Genomic DNA, 18,268 nt, shown 5'->3' with positions numbered 1-18,268 from the left:
GATGACAAAGAAATTGATTCAGTAAGATGGACGGTTTTTGATCCTAAAACAGGAGTGGAGGTTCCATCAGCTATAGTGACATTAGGTGAAGAGGTAGATGTACAAAGGTTAGAGAATAAACTGGGGTTATCTGTCATATGGTCTGTAACGCCAGAGTCAATGACCCATTTTGACGTGGAGGAAAGAAGACATTTAGAAATGTTACCTATCTCTGCGATGGCCGTAATGGGAGTAGAAGATGATGCCCTCAATGACTCTTGATACTACTGAAATTTAGCAAACTCCTCTGCAAAAATTGTAATTGACTTGTCAAGATTATCAGGAGTAGAGGCGACATGTGCAGAGGGTGATGGCATCCTCTGACCCTTCTGCATTCACGCTTCATATGGTCAGGTTTATGACAATAATAGCAAACAAAACCTCCTGGATTTGATCTCTGGTTATTGGGATGACCTTTGGAGCTATTTGATTCAATCCCTTATTCCCTCTATAATCATTTGTACGTCCAATTAAAGCACTACTAGAATCAGATGACATGACTGCTTGTGTCTTCTCAGTATGAAGTACTCGAGTGTAAGCTTCTTCCAACGATGAGATATTTGAGCTTGACAACACTGATCTTTGGCCATCTCATATTTAGGTGTAAGACCTACTAAAAAGCTCATGATAAACAACTTTTCACGTTGAGCCATTAGAACTTTTGGATCCGTGCTGATTGGCATCAAGGTATTGAATTCCGCGCATGTATTTTAACCTCTATAAAATAGCTTGTCAGAGATTTTTCTCCTTGATCAGGTTGATATAGAGTCTTACAAACATCAAACACTCTATTAATATTTTCTTTCCCTGAATAAAGGAAATCCAAATATTCCAATAGTTCATTGACTGATTCGCAGTGATTTACTAGTTCAACAATTTCAGTCAATAGAATTCTTGATTTGTAGAAGTATTCTTGAATCGTCCCGCCACCAAATCTTTTTATTAGCATCAATCGGTGGCTTTTCTGTGATGTGATCATCCATCTCCATGCTCCTAATAAAGTGGCGAACATTTGATCTCCATGAATAGTAGTTGGATCCATTCAACTTGTGTTCAGTTACTTTTGACACCATAGAAACAATCTCAGACATGACTACTGGTTTCTTATTAGCTATTACCTCAAAAAATAGACACCGGACAACAGAGAATCAAACCCTAATTTACCGAAGAGATGTCTTTACAAGCAGTGAGTATATCTATATATCCCAAACAAACACACCACCAAGAAGAGTTAACAAAATTGAGGAGACCCACAAAAAACGAACCAAAATCAATGGTGCACGTGCCGGCGCGTGGACGGACGACAAAGTGGAACAAGCGGTGCGTGAGCCCCATGCGCTGGTCAAATGGGATCCGGACTTTGGGGTTTTGTAGATCGACGACTGGGCTCCTTGACGGACCGGATGGTGTCGAAAAATTAGCTCTTTTTTTCCCCCTGGCGGCGGCTAACGATGGCGAATAAACCAAAGACGGCGACTGTGAGCAAAAATGTAAACTCACCTCTCTACAACCCTAAACGTATCTCAAACGGGTTCTATATTCTCAAACCCTAAGGTTCACAAAACCCTAAGTTTGTTTAGAGAGCTTTGATATCATGTAAAACTCTTAGGTTTGAGAAGGAATCAGAATGCTCTATTCATTCATCAAAGATATGAATATATACAAGTGTACAAAGCATAGAAAAGGAAATATCACAAAATATTTATAAGAATGGAAAACCCTAACTATAGAATTATAACGAAAAGAAAGTGGGAGGAGGTGTACTTGAACCAACAACTTTATATGTATTATGCACATGTGCCAACTCAAAAGCACTAGAAGGTTACCAATGAAAGAACAAAAAATTATCGAAGTTGTAGACGAAAGTAATCATAACTAAACAGGGAAAAAGATTGGAAGAAGTAATTGAGCTAACAGAAACGAAAGATGTCCAAGCAATTATCAATGTCTCTAGAATCCTCCATGAAGATTCAACATTTCTTTCATGCTATATTATTCATGGATGGCGGACGATGCATTTTCCCAGGGAATTTTTGCCCTTCTTCTAAACTGACATTGGTACTAGTGTTGCTCAATGGGATGTCTATTGTTTTTCTGGGAGGGGCTGCTAAAATCTTGAGGAAGATTGCACTAACATCTAGAAGCAAACTGACATTTTAAGTGGAGATGATTTTGACTTTCTTGTTTCTGTTGTCCATTTTTCTTAACCAACGTGTTAAATCACCGATTGACCCAAAAGTTTTAAACAAATTGATCACTATATCAACGGTATTTTTTAAAAAGGATGTTAATTGTTTTAAAATTGGTATTTTTCAAAATCAAGAAAGCTTCAAATAAAATGATCATTATTTGGAAATCTTGAAGTTTGGAGTGGGGACTGTTGATTCTTTGGAGAAGTTTATGGGTATCCTGTTTTTGTGGAACAACCATACTTTTTCTGCTCTGGAAGTGATTAAGGGTATCTTTTCACTCTCGATTTCGTTCGGTTTGAAAGATGGTGAGATTATTTGGGTGACAGGAGTGTATGACCCTTCTAGAATACGAGGGAGGGCTTAGTTTGAATGAGTTGGGCGACTTTTTCGGTCTGTGTGGCGCGAATTGATGTCTAGTGGGAGGCTTCAATATGACTTGTGCGCATGTTGAGAGGTCCATGCGAAGGTTCAATGATTTTATCGAGAGAGGAAATTGGGTTGACCTGCAGAATGGTAGGTTTACCTGAGCCAATAGTAGAGCGAGGAACAGGATTGACATTCTTGCTCTCTTTAGATTGGATCAAGGTTTTTGGGGAGGTCAGACAGGTGTTGGGTCCGAGAGTCACATTGGATGATTGGCCTATTATCCTAACATTGAGTTGCCAAATATGGTGTTACGAAATCGACAATTAAAGAATACAAACAACATAAAAAAAAATAGAGATTCGACACACAAATTTACGTGGTTCATTAAGTGTGTGTTAGTCACATCCACGAGGCAGAGGGAGAATGATTTTATTAGCGAGAATGTTACAAATTACAGAATAATGGTGCCTTTAGGGTTAGAGAGTTTATATAGTGCACTTCTCTAAATCTTAGGGTTATAATCGTAAATAACCATTAAATAAATATGCTAAATATGAATTCAGTGTAGGTCCTTCGAAGCACCAGAGAATGTAGCGAGACCCCCGTACTAGGTTGTTCGAAGTGTACTCTGTACTTTTGGAGAATGAATTTCTTATCATTTAATCAGATAAAAGGTACATATATATAGGAGAATGAGGAATCCTAATCTACGATATACAAAATTATAATAAAGGACTACTGCACATATTAATTTAAATATATCTTATGACACTCCCCTTCAAGCTGGAGCAAATATGTCAATTATGCCCAGCTTGTTGCATAAATAGCTTATCCTTACTCCATTTACAACTTTGGTAAATATATCTCCCATCTGTTCTGCAGTCTAATTCACATATCCTGTAGATATTAACCTTTCTTATATTTTCTCACAAACAAAGTGACAATCCACTTCAGTATGTTTAGTTCATTCATGAAACACTGAATTAGATGCAATGTGAAGTGTAGCTTGACTATCACACCATAATTTAGCTGGCACGATAATGCTGAAATCCATCTTAGATAAAAGTTGGTATATCCACACTATTTCACACACTGATTGTGCCATAGCTCTATATTCGGACTCAACACTCAAACGAGAAACTAAATTCTGTTTCTTACTTTTCCGTGACACTAGGTTTCCTCCTACAAAAACACAATATCCAGAGGTTGATCTCCTATCTTCTCGAGATTAGCCCAATCAACATCTGAAAAACATTCAACCCTTGTATGACCATGATCTTTATATAAGGTCCCACGTCCAGGTGTAGCTTTTAGATAGATAGAATTTGTTCTACTACAATCGAATGATCCACTATAGGAGAAGACATAAACTGACTCAAAATACTCACAGTGTAAGCATATCTGGTCGTGTCACTGTAAAATAGTTCAACTTTCCAACTAATCTTCTATATCTCTCAGGGTTTTTAAATAATTCTCTTTCTCTAGCAAGTTGCAAATTCGGTATCATTGGAGTACTACACGGTTTGATTTTTAATTTTCCAGTCTTAGATAACAAATCAAGTACATATTTCTGTTATGACAGATAAATACCTTTCTTGCTTCTCATTACTTCAATACCCAAGAAATACTTTCAGTTGTCCCAAATATTTAATATGAAATTGACTTGAAGAAAAATCTTGAGAGAAGATATACCTGATATATCATTTTCAATGATAACGATATTGTCAACATACACAACAAGCAAAGTGATACCATTGTCCGATCGTCGATAGAATGCAGAATGATCAGAAATACTTTTCTTCATACCAAAACATTCGAGTGCTTGACTAAACTTACCAAACCATGCACGAGGACTTTGTTTCAGTCCATACAAAGATTTTCGAAGACAACACACCTTATCACTCTCCCCCTGAACAACAAACCTAGGTGGTTGCTCCATGTAAACTTCCTCCTGAAGATCACCATACAGAAAAACATTCTTAATGTCGAGTTGATGCAAAAGGCCAATTATGAGCAGCAACCATAGATAGAAATAGTCGAATGGAAGTTAATTTAGCAATAGGAGAAAATGTATTAGAATAATCAGTCGCATAGATTTGTGTAGAACCTTTGGCAACAAGACAAGCTTTCAAGTGAGCCACTGTTTCGTAAGGATTGGCTTTTATAGCAAACACCCATTTACATCCAGTAGCCTTCTTTCCTGTCGGACGCAAGACTAAATCCCAAGTACCATTCTCATCCAATGCAGTCATCTCCTCAATCATTGCACTACGCTACCCAGAATGAGATAAAGCTTCATGAATCGAGTGAGGAATTGAGATGGAATCAAGAGATGTAATAAAGGAATAAGTGGGTGAAGACAACTGGTTATACGAAACAAACGAAGAATAGGGTAAGTACAAGTGCGTTTACCTTTTTGAAGGGCAATGGGTAGATCATCACTCAATTCCAGATCAGATGTCGAAGAAGCCATTGGTGTAGGCATGTATCTGAAGGTGGCTATGGAGGACACCTGGAGTAAACTCGAGTGACTAGTGGGCGAGAAGGAAGAGACACAAAAGAAGGATGAGTAGAAGAGGATGCGGAAGAGGTAATCTCATAAACAAATCCTCCTCCTCTTCTTTACAATGACTAGACGGTGAGGGACTAAAAGGTATATCTTTAAAAATTGTAACATCGGGAGAGACAAGATACTTGTTAAGAGTAGGACAATAACAACGATAATCTTTTTGAACACGCGAATAACCTAAGAAAATGCATTTCAAAGATTTTGGATCTAATTTGGTAAGATGTGGACGAATATCTCGAGCAAAACAAACATCCAAGATCTTAGGGGCAATAGAAAACAAAGATTTCGTAGAAAAAAGTACAATGGGGAATCTCTCTATTGAGGACAGAGGAATACATTCTATTAATCAAGAAGCAAGCAGTGGACACCGCATCAACACAAAATTGCTTTGGAACATGCATTTGAAAGGATAAGGTGCGGGCTATTTCAAGGAGGTGTCGGTTCTTTCTTTCAGCAACTCCATTTTGAGATGGAGTGTCTGCACAAGAGGATTGATGAATGATGCAACTCCATTTTTAGATGGAACATGCATATGAGTCACACGAGAATAATCGTCAACAAAAGTAACAAAGTAAGAAAACCTGTTTGAGACAACTGGATAAGGACCCCAAATATCAGAAATTCAGAATAAACTAACTCAAATGGAGTGTTGGCTCGTTTATGAACTCTAGGACTAGAACTAAGACGATGAGATTTAGCAAACTGACTCAAATCACAATTCAAAGACGACAAAGAACGAATTTCAGGATATATTTTCTTCAGCATGGACAAAGAAGGATGACCCAGATGATAGTGAACTGCAAATGGGGATGTGACACCAAAGCAGGCTACAACTTTTTGTATCTGGTGGTAAAAATGTAAAGACCCCCTCGACTCATGTCCTCTACCAATAATCTTCTTCGTCATACGATATTGAAACAAACAATAACCAGGAAAAAAACAAGACACAACAATTAAGGTCGCGAGGAAGCTGGCTAATAGAAATTAAATTAAAAGACATTTGAGGCAAATGTAATACAAAGGACAAAGAAAGAGATGGCGTGAGAGGAATGGTGTCGGATCCAAGAACAGAGGAGGTGGATCCATCTGTCATCTGTCAAAGTGACAGATGAGGATGGGGCAAGGGACAAAGGTGTAGAAAATAAGTTAGAATTACCCATCATGTGAGTGGTGGCACCTGAATCTGTGATCCATTTGGTAGATGATGTAAGGCATTTCGAATTACCTATCTCAGCAATGGTGGCAGTAGGGTTCGATGAAGAAGATGCCTGCAAGGATTCCTGAAATACTTGAAATTTAACAAAATTGTTAGTAGAGATGGTAACAAACTTTTCGGCCATATCACTGGTGGAAGCTGTCTGAGCATGTTGAGATCGTTGAGCCTTGTACAACAATTTTCGACAATCACATTTCAGATGTCCTGGCTTACAACAGTAATGACAAACAATCTCCTGAGAATCTGATTTTCGATTTTCATAATTAGGCCTCTAAAAATTGTTGGTCATCCCTGGAGTGATTTGAGAATTATTATTCTTGCTAATAAGAGCATTACTAAGATGAGAAATAGACGAACCAGTTTGAGAGCTCTCAATACGAAGAACATGACTGAAGGCCTCCTCTAACGACGAAATTTCAGAAACAGAAAGAATGTGTTTTAGCGATTCCAAATTCAGGTGAAAGTTCATTTAGAAATATCATAACAACCATCTTTTCTTGTTGCGCTTGTTGAACTTTGACATCTGGGCTAAAAGTTAACAATAAGGCAAGTTCAACAGTTGGTTTTTTAATCCTCATATAGTAGCTTGTAACAGATTTTGCTTTTTGTTTTGCTCGAAAGAATTGCATACAAATTTCAAACATTCGATGGACATGTTCATTCTCGAGTACAAAAATTCTAAGAACTCTAAGAGTTCCTTAACAGAATTACAAGGATCTACCAAACCAACAATCTCACTCTCAATGGAATTCTTAATCTGAAGATAAAGTCGAGCGTCATCACAAAGCCAAACCTTTTTCTTATCATCTTGTGGTGGATTCTTAGTCACATGATCATCCTTATCATTACTAAGTAAATAATATAAAACTGAATAGTATGATGCCAATCATAGTAATTAGCTTAATTTAACTTATGTTCTATTATCTTTGATGCTAAGGGAATTAGATTGGATACAACCATATGCTTCGTTTCATCCATGAAGAACCTACACATGATCCCACAGGCAGAATTAAACAAATTAGAATCGAAAGCAAGGTAATCAAAAAGCGAAACAACCCCAAATGAGAGCAAAATAGTCACAAACCCTAGGAACAAAATGGTATTTTCCAAACAGCCTCACACTCGAGTAGATGTTAGTAGAACTAAAGGTACAGATGGACTGGAAAATCTAACCCGAGACGAACCTAACCGATGGAAGCGAAGAAGGCGGCCTCACGTGCTCCCACGCACCGGTGCATGGCAACGGAGCAACTTTGAACTGGCGGTGCGTGTGACTTACGCGCGACTGTTTCCGGTGAATGGCGACGTTTGATTGAGGCGGACGGTGGCGGCGCTCCTCCTGAGGTGGGTGGTGTCGTCAAACAGCCACTTGAAGTGATGACCTAAATTCAAAAACCCTAACTCACAAGGCTGTCAAAGAATATTCTAAACCCTAAACAAAAAATGTCTCTGATACCATGTACTCTGTACTTTTGGAGAATGAATTTCTTACCATGTCATTAGATAAAAGGTACATATATTTAGGAGAATGAGAAACCCTAATCTAGGATATACAAAATTACAATAAAGGACAACCGTATAGATTAATTTAAATATATCTTATAACATGAAGCACCAAATAAAAGATTCAAGGCATTCCAACACGTGGAGGCCTAATCCTTTCCATTTTGAGAATACATGGCTCCCATCAACACTCAGCAAGGCTCTCGCCTTAGGCGAGAGGTGAGGCAATGTAGGCCATACCACCTTGCAAGTACCTTGGTTGAGCATCTTCAATGGGGCCCTCGCCTTTTGCGCCTTTCTATCGCCTTGAACATATGTTCAAAGCAACACAAGCGCTCGCCCTTTTTTTAATGATTCTTCAAGTTTTCTACTTTCTTCAAACTTTCTTCTTTAATATCAAGAATCAAGATTTAAACAAGTCAAGAAAAACCAAAGAAAGGAAGAAAAAAAAATAGCACAAGTAGTAGAAAAAAGTTGAAGAAGTCATCTTTTTGTTTACTCTTCGGGCCATCCATCAGTTGCTTTTCAAAAATGAAGCAAAGGAAGAAGAGGGGTCAAAAATCAGAAGGGAAGAAGAAATGTTCTTTTATTTTTTACATTTCCTTGAAGAGAAATCAGGGTTGGCTGCATGCCAACCAAACTGCCAAATGGAAAAATTTCTACCCCATTACTCAAAGAACTCATTTTTACCTATTTATAATCATTTCTATTTCTATTTCTTTTTCCAAATATATATTTCTTTCTCATATTGTTTTAGTTAATTCTTATTTTAATTCTTAATAATTTTGTTAAGATTTTAATATTTTAACATTTTAAAAATCTATTTAATATTTTAACATTGTAAAAATCTATGTATTTTCTTTTATCAATAATTGTAAAAAATAATATTTATTTATTATTATTTTTTTAAGTGCGCCTTGCTTCAGTCGGGCAATACTTTTTGGCCATTTCTTGCCTTGAGGCGATTAAAGAGCTTGTTGCCTTAAAGTTTTCCTTGTGCTTTGAAAACACTGGGGGCTCCAACACCCCTCTTTTAAGCCCAACTTCTTAGTCGGTGGAACGCTTCTATACAAGGAAGATGGGAAGGATTTTGCTTTATGGGTAAGTTGAGGGCTCTGCAAGGGAAGCTTAGGTCGTGGAATAGGGAGGTTTTTGGATATAAGTTCAATAGCAGGAGATTTTGGCTAAGATTACAAGGTTTGATGAGATAGAGTTAGAGGGCTTTTGGACGAGGCCTTGAAGGCTAAAAGGGACTCCCTCAAAATTCTTTTTGCGGAGGTGGTTATAAAGGAAACTTGCAGTTGGAGACAAAAAGTTAATGTGGCTTGGGCAAAGGATGGAGAGTGTAATACCTCTCTTTTCCACATAGTGCCCAATGCTCAGAAGAATAGGAATAGGATTGGGCCTCTGATTAATGAGTTAGGGGAGAATTATGGATGAGAAGAAGGTCGAGGAGGAAGTCATTTCTTGCTTCATTAATTTGTATGGGTCGGAGGTTCTAGCTAAAGCCTTTGTCCAAGGGGTTGATTGGAACGCTATTTCTGGGAGAAAGGGACAACTTATTTGAACCTTTTTTTGTGGAGGAGATTAAGATCGCTGTTTTTGGGAGTGACAACTCTAAATTCCTAGGTCCGGACAATTTCTCTTTGGCTTTTTATCAAGAAAAATGGCCTTTGATCAAAGAGGAGTTGGTCAGTCTTTCAGGAATTCTATGAAAGGGCATCCTTAATAACTCCATCTTGGAGATGTACGTTTGTCTAATCCCAAAGAAGGAGAATGTGAATAGAGTTAAGGATTTTAGACCAATTAGTCTTATTATGAGTCTGTACAAAATTCTTGCAAAAGTGTTGACTAATCGGGTAAAAAGGGTGCTCCTGTCGACTATCTCTAACTCGAAAGGGGCTTTTGTAGCAGGGAGACAAATCTTGGATCAATCCCTTATAGCTGGCGATTGAGGATTATAGATCCAGGAAGAAGGAAGGTGTGCCCTTTAAGATTTATTTTGAAAAAATTTATGACCATGTGAACTGGAATTTTTTGGACAAGATCACAGAGAGGAATGGTTTTGGCTATAAGTGGTGAATGTGGATGTCGGGTTGTCTGAGGAATGTGAGTTACACTTTCCTTACTAACGGAAGTCCTTCCGGCAAAGTAGTGGTGACAAGAGGTCTTAGGCAAGGAGACCCTCTCTCCCTCTCTTTTCCTCCTTGTTGTGAACGTTTTGAGTTGGATTATGAGTAAATGCATCGAAGGCAATGTCATTGAGCCTTTCGAGTTGGGAGTGGATAAGGTCCCCCATTCCCGTCTTCAATTTGTTGATGACATGCTTTTCTTTTGCTCGGGTAAGGAAAACTCGTTTTTAATGTTGAATCATGTCTTTGCCTTTTTTGAAGATATATGGGGCTTGAAGATTATTATGGGGAAATGTAGTGTTGTGGGAATCAATTGCGATGAAGGTAAAAGCTCAAAAGGTAGGTCAAGTGGGTTGGGTGTGACATAAGCAGTCTCCCCTTCTTTTATCTTGGTCTTCATCTGGGAAGTAATCCTAAGTCTGTCGCTTTGTAGGATCCTGTGGTAGATAAAGTGCGGAGTAGGTTAGCCTCTTGGAAGGAAGTTTTTCTCTAATGCATGCAGGCTTACCTTGATCAAGTCAATTTTGATCGACATTTTTGTGTATTACTTTTCCCTTTTTATGCCCCTGTGTGATGTGTGTAAGTATTTGGAAAGGTTGATGTATGGCTTTCTCTAGGAAAAGATTGACGAAGGGAAATGCAAATACTTGCACTTGATAAGTTGGGAGATCCTTGAGACAAGTTTCCTTGGGGGTGGGGGTGGGGGTGGAGGCTTGGAAATTGGGAACCTTAGTTTGCGTAACAAAACCCTTTTAGGCAAATGGTTGTGGCGTTTCACCTCTGAGCCTAACTCTCTATAGTGTAGCGTAAGTGTAAGTAAACATGACCTCCATTCTTTCAATTGACTGTCTAAAGGGATTAGAAGTACATATCAGAATTTGTGGAAAAATATATCGAAAGAGCTCCCTTCTTGTGTTCACTTGGTCTGTTGTGTGGTGGGGTAGGGGAGAGATACTTACTTTTGGGAAGATCATTGGGTGGGGGAGAGACCTCTCTGTGTTTTATTTCCTTGTTTGTATCACTTGTCTCTCAAAACCATTTTGTTGTTGATTTTTTAGTGTGGTCGGGGAGCTCTTGTTCTTTTTCTTTTGGGTTTTATCGTTCTCTTTCCGATTGGGAAACGACGAATGTGGCTGCTCTTCTTTCTTTACTCGAGGGCCACCTGTTTAGATTGGGAGGAACTGATGTCATATTTTGGAGCCCCAATCCTTTGAAAGGGTTCTCGTGGAAGTTTTTCTTTTTATACTTGGTTGATCCTTCCTCCTTAGGCGACTTGGTCTTTTGGGTGTTTTGGAGGATTAAGGTTCTTGGAAAAGTGAGGTTCTTTATTTGGCAAGTTATTCATGGCCGTGCTAACACGATCGACAGACTTGTCAGGAAGTTGTCCTCGCTAGTTGGGCCTTTTTGTTATATTCTTTGTCAGAAGGCGGAAGACGACCTAGACTATATTCTTTGGTATTGTGACTTTGCAAGTGGTGTTTGAGATTCCTTTCTCCAGACGTTTGGCATGCCGAGTGCTGGTCATAGAGATGTCAGTGCTATGATCGAGGAATTCCTCAATCCACCTTTTGGGGAGAAAGACCGGTTTCTTTGGCATGCTGGAGTGTGCAATTTTATGGGTTTAGTGAGGCGAGTGGAACCGACAGAGTGTAGGGAAGTGGAGAGGTATTTCAGGGAGCTCTGGTCCCTTGTTCATTTTCATGTTTACTCAAAGACCTCTTTTAATTATTTTGTAGGCATGATTTTGCATAGTTGGAGTCCCTTCTTGAAAATGGAGTCCCCTTTTTGTGGGCTTGGTTTTTGTATGCCCATTACTCTCTCACTTTTTCTCAATAAAAGTCGTTTGTTCTCATTTAAAAAAAAATTGATCACTATACTAACGGTAGGAGCATTTTCATTTTTTTTAAATTTTTTTTCGTAAGGTTAAGAGTATTAATGCAACTTTTGAAAGTTCAAGGATATTTTTTAAAGGAGTATTAAGGTCTGTGTTCATATACTAACAGTCTGAGTAATGTTGAAGTTTAAGGGTATTTATGAAATTTTTGACAGTTTAGGTGTATTTTTGAAACGATACACTAATGGTTTATATCTAAAACTAATAGTAAGGGTGCCTTTGAACTTTTTTCTTTCAAAGTGTAAGGGTATTTTTGGAACTTTTGAATATTTAAGGGTATTTTTGACACAGTATAAATTTAGTAGTATTTTGTATAATTTAGCCTTTAATATACTATAAACTTTTAGCTTAAGAATTTTAGTTGTTTGGTGGTTAACATAACCCCTTGTTCAATATCATAAAGAGCCCTTGGTGGGACGTTTGGTTGGTATGAAGTATTTGCACACTCTAAAGGATAGATACATTGAGATATTAGTATTATTTCATAATATTGACGATTTGCATGGCTTTGCTACCAGGTTTTGGATGTTTATTAATTGTATGTTGTTGGTTATATATAATATTTATTCATGCACTATCAGATTATTGACAGAAGATCCTCACCAGCGACTTGGAGCTATAGGCGCGTCAGAGGTAAATAACTTTTCAATGTGGCTTATGAACTTGTTATGATGCTGGTTCTCTTGGTGCCCTCAGATCTTTCATGGATGCTTACATCATAGAGCCAATTTATATTACTCAGGTGAAGCAGCATATGTTCTTCAAAGATATTAACTGGGACACGCTTGCCCGACAAAAGGTATTGTAGTGAACCAGTTAATACTTATGCTGTAAGGTGTACATTAATTTTATCTATCTATAAATTGTTATAATGATCTTCAAATTTTTACAGGCTGCATTTGTTCCAACATCTGAAAGTGCTCTTGATACTAGTTATTTTACAAGCCGCTACTCATGGAATCATTCAGATGATCATGTCTATCCACACAGTGAACTTGAGGATTCAAGTGATGCCGACAGCTTAAGTGGTGATAGTAGTTTGAGCAATCGTCAAGATGAAGTGGTAATTTAGTTGCATGATTTTTATCAGAGTTTATTTAAATCTCCTTAAACTAATCCTAATTGTATTTTCTTTATTCTGGTTCCTTGGCATCTCACGAACAGGGAGATGAATGTGGGGGCCTTACAGATTTTGAGCCTGGTTCTTCTGTCAATTACTCATTCAGTAATTTCTCTTTCAAGGTATCCGCTAAAAAATTACTAGGCATGCAGGTTATGACGAATTCCTAGTTTTTCATGTTTATCTGTTCAAATACCTTACATACTGTTTACCCAGTAGTTGTGGAACATTCTTTACATTCTTCTCATGTTCATACCTTTAATATCTTGTTATTTGACGTTCTTGTTTAAGACTAGAAATGATTAAGATTTCAAATTTTCCTTTTTAAAAAGGAATTTTGAACTCCTGTAAAGGATGGAAATGACTAAATGAGGGAATCATTCCTTTATAATTCTTGCTGCATCCTTCTTTTGAGAAATCAAACCCTCAACCTTCTTAAAAAGGTGTCTTTTTCTTTTTTAATAAAAAAAGAACCTTCTCAAGAAAGTTGTTTGCGTCCAGGCTTTTACTTATTGTTATGATTATAGAGAAGTATTGTAATAACTCGAGTTTAGGAGGGGTACATGAATGAATTGAGATTACATCCGAATGAGAGGGATTTTGAGGACATCGAAGTATAGTTGAGAAAAACTTAAAAAGAACTGAAAGTTACTACTTATACCAACTAGGTGCACCTTCCTTTTTGGTGGCTATCATAGGAACTTTAAAGTGAAGCGTGCTTAGCTTGGAGCAATCCTATGTTGGGTGATCTCTTAGGAATTTTCCTAAGATGCGTGTGAGTGAGAAAAAAACATGTTGAAAGGACTTGTGTTGGTTTGTGGGGATAGTCATCAGTCTTTAAACCATTAGAGGATAAATGTGTCAAGTTGCAGGGGATGCGGGGAATGTCGGACCAAATAAGGTGTTGAATCTGAATTCCGAATCTTGGGCCTAGGGCGTTGCAAGTATCTTGTTTGGCAAGACATGGCAGACATATATACACACACATATATATTGATGAGATTCTAGATTTGCAGCAATAGAAAAAAGCACATGAGGCCCTCTATTATGGTTATTATTCTGTAGCTGCAATCTCCCTACAATGATCGCATTTGTTTGATGGCCGCAATTTCTATACGATGGACGCATGTGGGTGATGGCCGCAACATCCATGCGTCGAACGTACGTGTTCGCCTCTGCGATGGAGAGATTCCCCGCATGTGGTCGTCTTTGCGATAGCCTAGTTTCCATGTATGCGACCGCTTCCTGCGTTAACTACAAAGATAGACAATTGAATGCATAAAAACGCATAAAAGTGGGTTAGCTGAGATTCTTAATGCCGATCGACGCAAGCTCATTTTCTCATGAATTCTTAATATAATCGCCGCATCTTCTATTTAACAGCCCTCATAATTCTAAATAAAAGGCCTATAATGACATGCATTTCTACCCGTCATCAATGATATAATTCTTATTGGAAATGTTTCCAATGAAATAACTCGACTGAAGCAACTCCTGTCAAATAAATTTGAGATCAAGGACTTGTGACATCTAAAGTACTTCCTAGGGATGGAAGTAGCAAGATCCAGCAAAGGTATTTTTGTCACTCAATGAAAATACACTTTAGATCTCTTAAAGGAGACTAGGATGAGTGGTTGTAGACCGACTGATAGACCTATAGATGCAAAAGCTTGGAGTTAATTCCGAAGATGAACCAGTTGATCGAGGCAAGTATCAACAGTTGGTGGGGAAGTTAATATACTTGACTTGCACTTGGCTAGATATTAGCTTTGTTGTTACCGTGGTAAGTCAATTTCTGAACAAACCTTCTAAGGAACATATGGAAGCTATGTATAGGATATTAAGATATCTGAAAAACGATCCTGGAAAGGGCCTCATGTTCAGAAAGGCCATGACTAGATCCTTAGAAATTTACACTGTGATGCAGATTGGGTTGGATCCCGTATTGATTGTAAGTCGACATCAGGATATTGCTCTTATGTATGGGGAAACTTAGTAACTTGATGCAGTAAGAAACCACAAGTTATAGCTCGAAGTAGTGCTGAAGTTGAATTTTGATCATTAGCCCAGGGAATTTGTGAAGGAATTTGGCTAAAACGTCTTCTCACTAAGCTCAAAGTTGAGATTGAGGGTACTAGAGAAGTACTGTGTGATAATCAATCTGCAATCGCCATTGCAAGGAATCCAATACATCATGATAGAATGAAGCATGTTGAGATAGATTGCCATTTTTTGAGATATGATCCTTCCCAACAAGTTGCAGATATATTAACTAAGGCTTTGCATCGAACAAGCCTTGGTGGACTAGTTTCCAAGCTTGGAATGACTATCAAATATCATTCAGTTTGAGGGGTATAGGAAATCAAGCTAACTTATGCAGCTGTAAATTAGAGAATTAATTCAAATAATTTCCTTGTATATTGTAATTGTTTTTCTTTCCATATAAGTATAGATTGATAGCTTAATTTCAACCCAACGATTGATACTCTAGTTTTTCTCAATCACTCAATAAGAGAAAAATTATCTTTTCCTATACTCGGCTTTAGAAAGCTCTATGACCATTCGATAATTTTTTATATGACACAAAATTTGCATAGGATATTTAGTACAACTTCGAATACCTTTTCTAAGGGCAATGGGAACATCGATATCAGACAATAGTTGGAGTAGAAATGGATGAAGGATTACTAGTTTCAGTTGAACGATTACCAGTTTTAGTTGTCGGAGTCTCAGATTGGCTATGTGATGGATCAACTATCTTGTCTAGGTTCCTTTGGTTGAATGTTCTTCTAGTATAAAACTTAAACTCAGGAACTTGATCAATATGATCATTTTGTAGTATTTCTCCCCCTGAAAGAGAAGCTTCAATGCTTGGCATCATAGAACTACAGACCATCAAGCATCAGACACGAATGGCCACTCACGAATGGCCGGCAAGGACCAAACAACAATGATCTACAGACGAATGGCCCGCTTACTAAATTACTCATAGTCTCAGTAGTATTAGTTCTCTTTCTGCTAAAGAACAAATTATACTTTCGTATCATAGACTAGGACATCCCAGTTTTTCTTATCTAAAATATTCATTTCCAAATTTATTGAAGGAAATTGATTGTTTATCTTTAAATTGTGAAAGTTGCATTTTCGCAAAACAATCATTGGTTCACATATTTTCCTAGTAAAAGGGATAATGACGTTAACCGGCGATGCCCACTCACGAATGGCCGGCAAGGACCAAACAACAGTGATTTACAGCCGAAAAACATCAGACAAACACGAGATTCTGGTGCGAGGCAAACTGTTTGGTGAGATGTAAATGACTGGCGACAGATGATCGAGATACAATCGACCGGCGGCGGCTGTAGAGGTGTTAGTTTGAGGGGTTTTTTTTTTATTTAAAAAATTTCTCTGATACCAACTTAAATTTATAGGGAATAATCTTATTTTCTTATTAAATATGTGTAATTTAGGTCTTCTATAGGAGAAAGACCTCTATGGAAAGAATAAAGACAATAAAGAATTATTTGACAAATTAATTTTTATATACAAATATGGAAAGTCCAACAATATATATACATTAAATGGCCCATTTTTTATTTTCTTTTTATTTTCTAATTTTTATTCTCCTCTTTGAACCTGAAAGGTAGTGTTATTTATTCATCTTTATACCTTCATCCGTAACAGGGAAGTTGGGGGAAGTCATTCTGCAAGAGCTGTTTATGTTTATGTTGATCTTTACTACAAACTAGATATTTCATCCTTCTAATGCGCACACTTGATTTTAGGCAACATGTTTGGACACTCCCAGGCTATGACATATAGTGTATGCTTGAACTAGAGTGGTTAAATCTTTTTATACATCAGGAAAAAATTCTGGACCAAGAAAGTAATTAGCTTTACAGCTTCCTGAAGTGTGCATATTTTCGCTTCAATCTGTCTTTCAAATAAACTAAAACAAACTTTTAGATTGAAGATGAAGATGATTGCAATGTCTTAATTAATTCAAAAGCAATTAAAAGAAATTATGTATATTTCTGAACGTACTCTTGTTCTGTCTCTCTGCCATGCCCGTCTTCTTTGCTTAGAAAATTTGTGACTTACTGTGTATGAAGTTGGTAATGTCATATTCCTCTTGGTCACCCACGCTGGAGAAAATATAAGATAACTTGAGTGGCCTCTTACAATCTATCTTTGTTGTTTATGTTTCCTTGTAATCAGAATCTCTCCCAGCTCGCATCCATCAACTACGACCTGCTTTCCAAGGGTTTGAAGGATGATCCTCCCAATCATGATGCATAAATGTGTTAATCCTTACATAACTGCCGAATGCTTTCAGGCGATTGGTTCGGTGTTCGTCCTTGTTTTGTATTTGTAATGTTCTGTACATGTTCATGTAAGTCTTTCTTTGCTCCTCTACATGCCTTTACAACTTTATTTGTGATTGGTGGAGTGATTTGATCATTTTGTAACTGCAGAGACAAAAATTTTAGAGGCTAAATCTTGTTGGAGATGCTCTCTTTCAAATTATAGGCGCCATCTTCAGAACCATGTGGCCTTCAGTTTTCATTTTTCCTTCTACGTTTCACTTCTTTCTCTTACAACTCACCTCACAGTGGGTTCAGAACTTCAATTTTCCATTGTTTAAATGGTCCCATAACTGTTTCACCTTTCTTTCTCAGACATTCCGTATATTTATGTATTTATGATATATATTATATAGCAAAGAGAAGCATCATTATGTACAGCATTTCCTTTGGCATCCACCCTGACTGTATTAGTATATGATGAAGGCAAGTTGCAACAAAATCCGAAGGCATTTATTTTTGTTGACTGGAATTGTGCTTCGAAACAATTAACAATTAGGGTGCAGAAGTTGAACCACTCTAAATATTGGAATATCTACTCGACATTACATTTTTTCACATTTGAAAGGTCATGTTCAAGATGCCATAATTCCATCCATAAAAGGACGTGTTCAAGCTGCTTTTATTGGAAACAAAGAAATTATCAATCGATTAAGAGATATTTGAAAGTGATTTTAACATTTATCATATTCTAAATCACTTTAAAATGTTCTTTTAAGTATTCAAAATCAAATTCGAAAGTATAAAAATTTTGTTAAATTATAAAATTTAATATTAAAATGATTTTTAAATGATTAAGGATTTTATAAATCCTAAATCTAAATATCCATCTGACTGTATGCTTGTATTCAATATCACCCTACCTTCGGTTGA

General features: G+C 37.3%; 1 protein-coding gene and 1 pseudogene across 2 annotated transcripts in view; one reads left to right on the top strand and one right to left on the bottom strand.

Moving 5' to 3' along the window:
* Nucleotides 1-17,790, top strand: part of LOC120082744 (probable serine/threonine protein kinase IREH1) — a 64,536-nt gene extending 46,746 nt beyond the window's left edge. Inside the window, exons 13-18 of one of the 2 annotated variants that reach the window (XM_039038028.1) lie at nucleotides 12,430-12,544; nucleotides 12,654-12,710; nucleotides 12,804-12,974; nucleotides 13,076-13,153; nucleotides 17,250-17,424; nucleotides 17,507-17,790. In XM_039038028.1, coding sequence (XP_038893956.1) covers nucleotides 12,430-12,544; nucleotides 12,654-12,710; nucleotides 12,804-12,974; nucleotides 13,076-13,153; nucleotides 17,250-17,330 — 502 coding nt within the window. In that variant the 3' untranslated portion in view covers nucleotides 17,331-17,424; nucleotides 17,507-17,790. The remainder of the gene's footprint in view (nucleotides 1-12,429; nucleotides 12,545-12,653; nucleotides 12,711-12,803; nucleotides 12,975-13,075; nucleotides 13,154-17,249; nucleotides 17,425-17,506) is intronic. The other variant, XM_039038029.1, reaches the window with a different exon arrangement.
* On the bottom strand, nucleotides 359-8,587 carry LOC120082745 (annotated as a pseudogene).
* Nucleotides 17,791-18,268: the final 478 nt, after the last annotated feature.

Source organism: Benincasa hispida, chromosome 8, assembly GCF_009727055.1.
Source record: "Benincasa hispida cultivar B227 chromosome 8, ASM972705v1, whole genome shotgun sequence".
Classification (NCBI taxonomy): Eukaryota; Viridiplantae; Streptophyta; class Magnoliopsida; order Cucurbitales; family Cucurbitaceae; genus Benincasa; species Benincasa hispida.
Note: the sequence above shows the minus strand (reverse complement) of the source record. Positions and strands in the feature narration are given on the sequence as shown.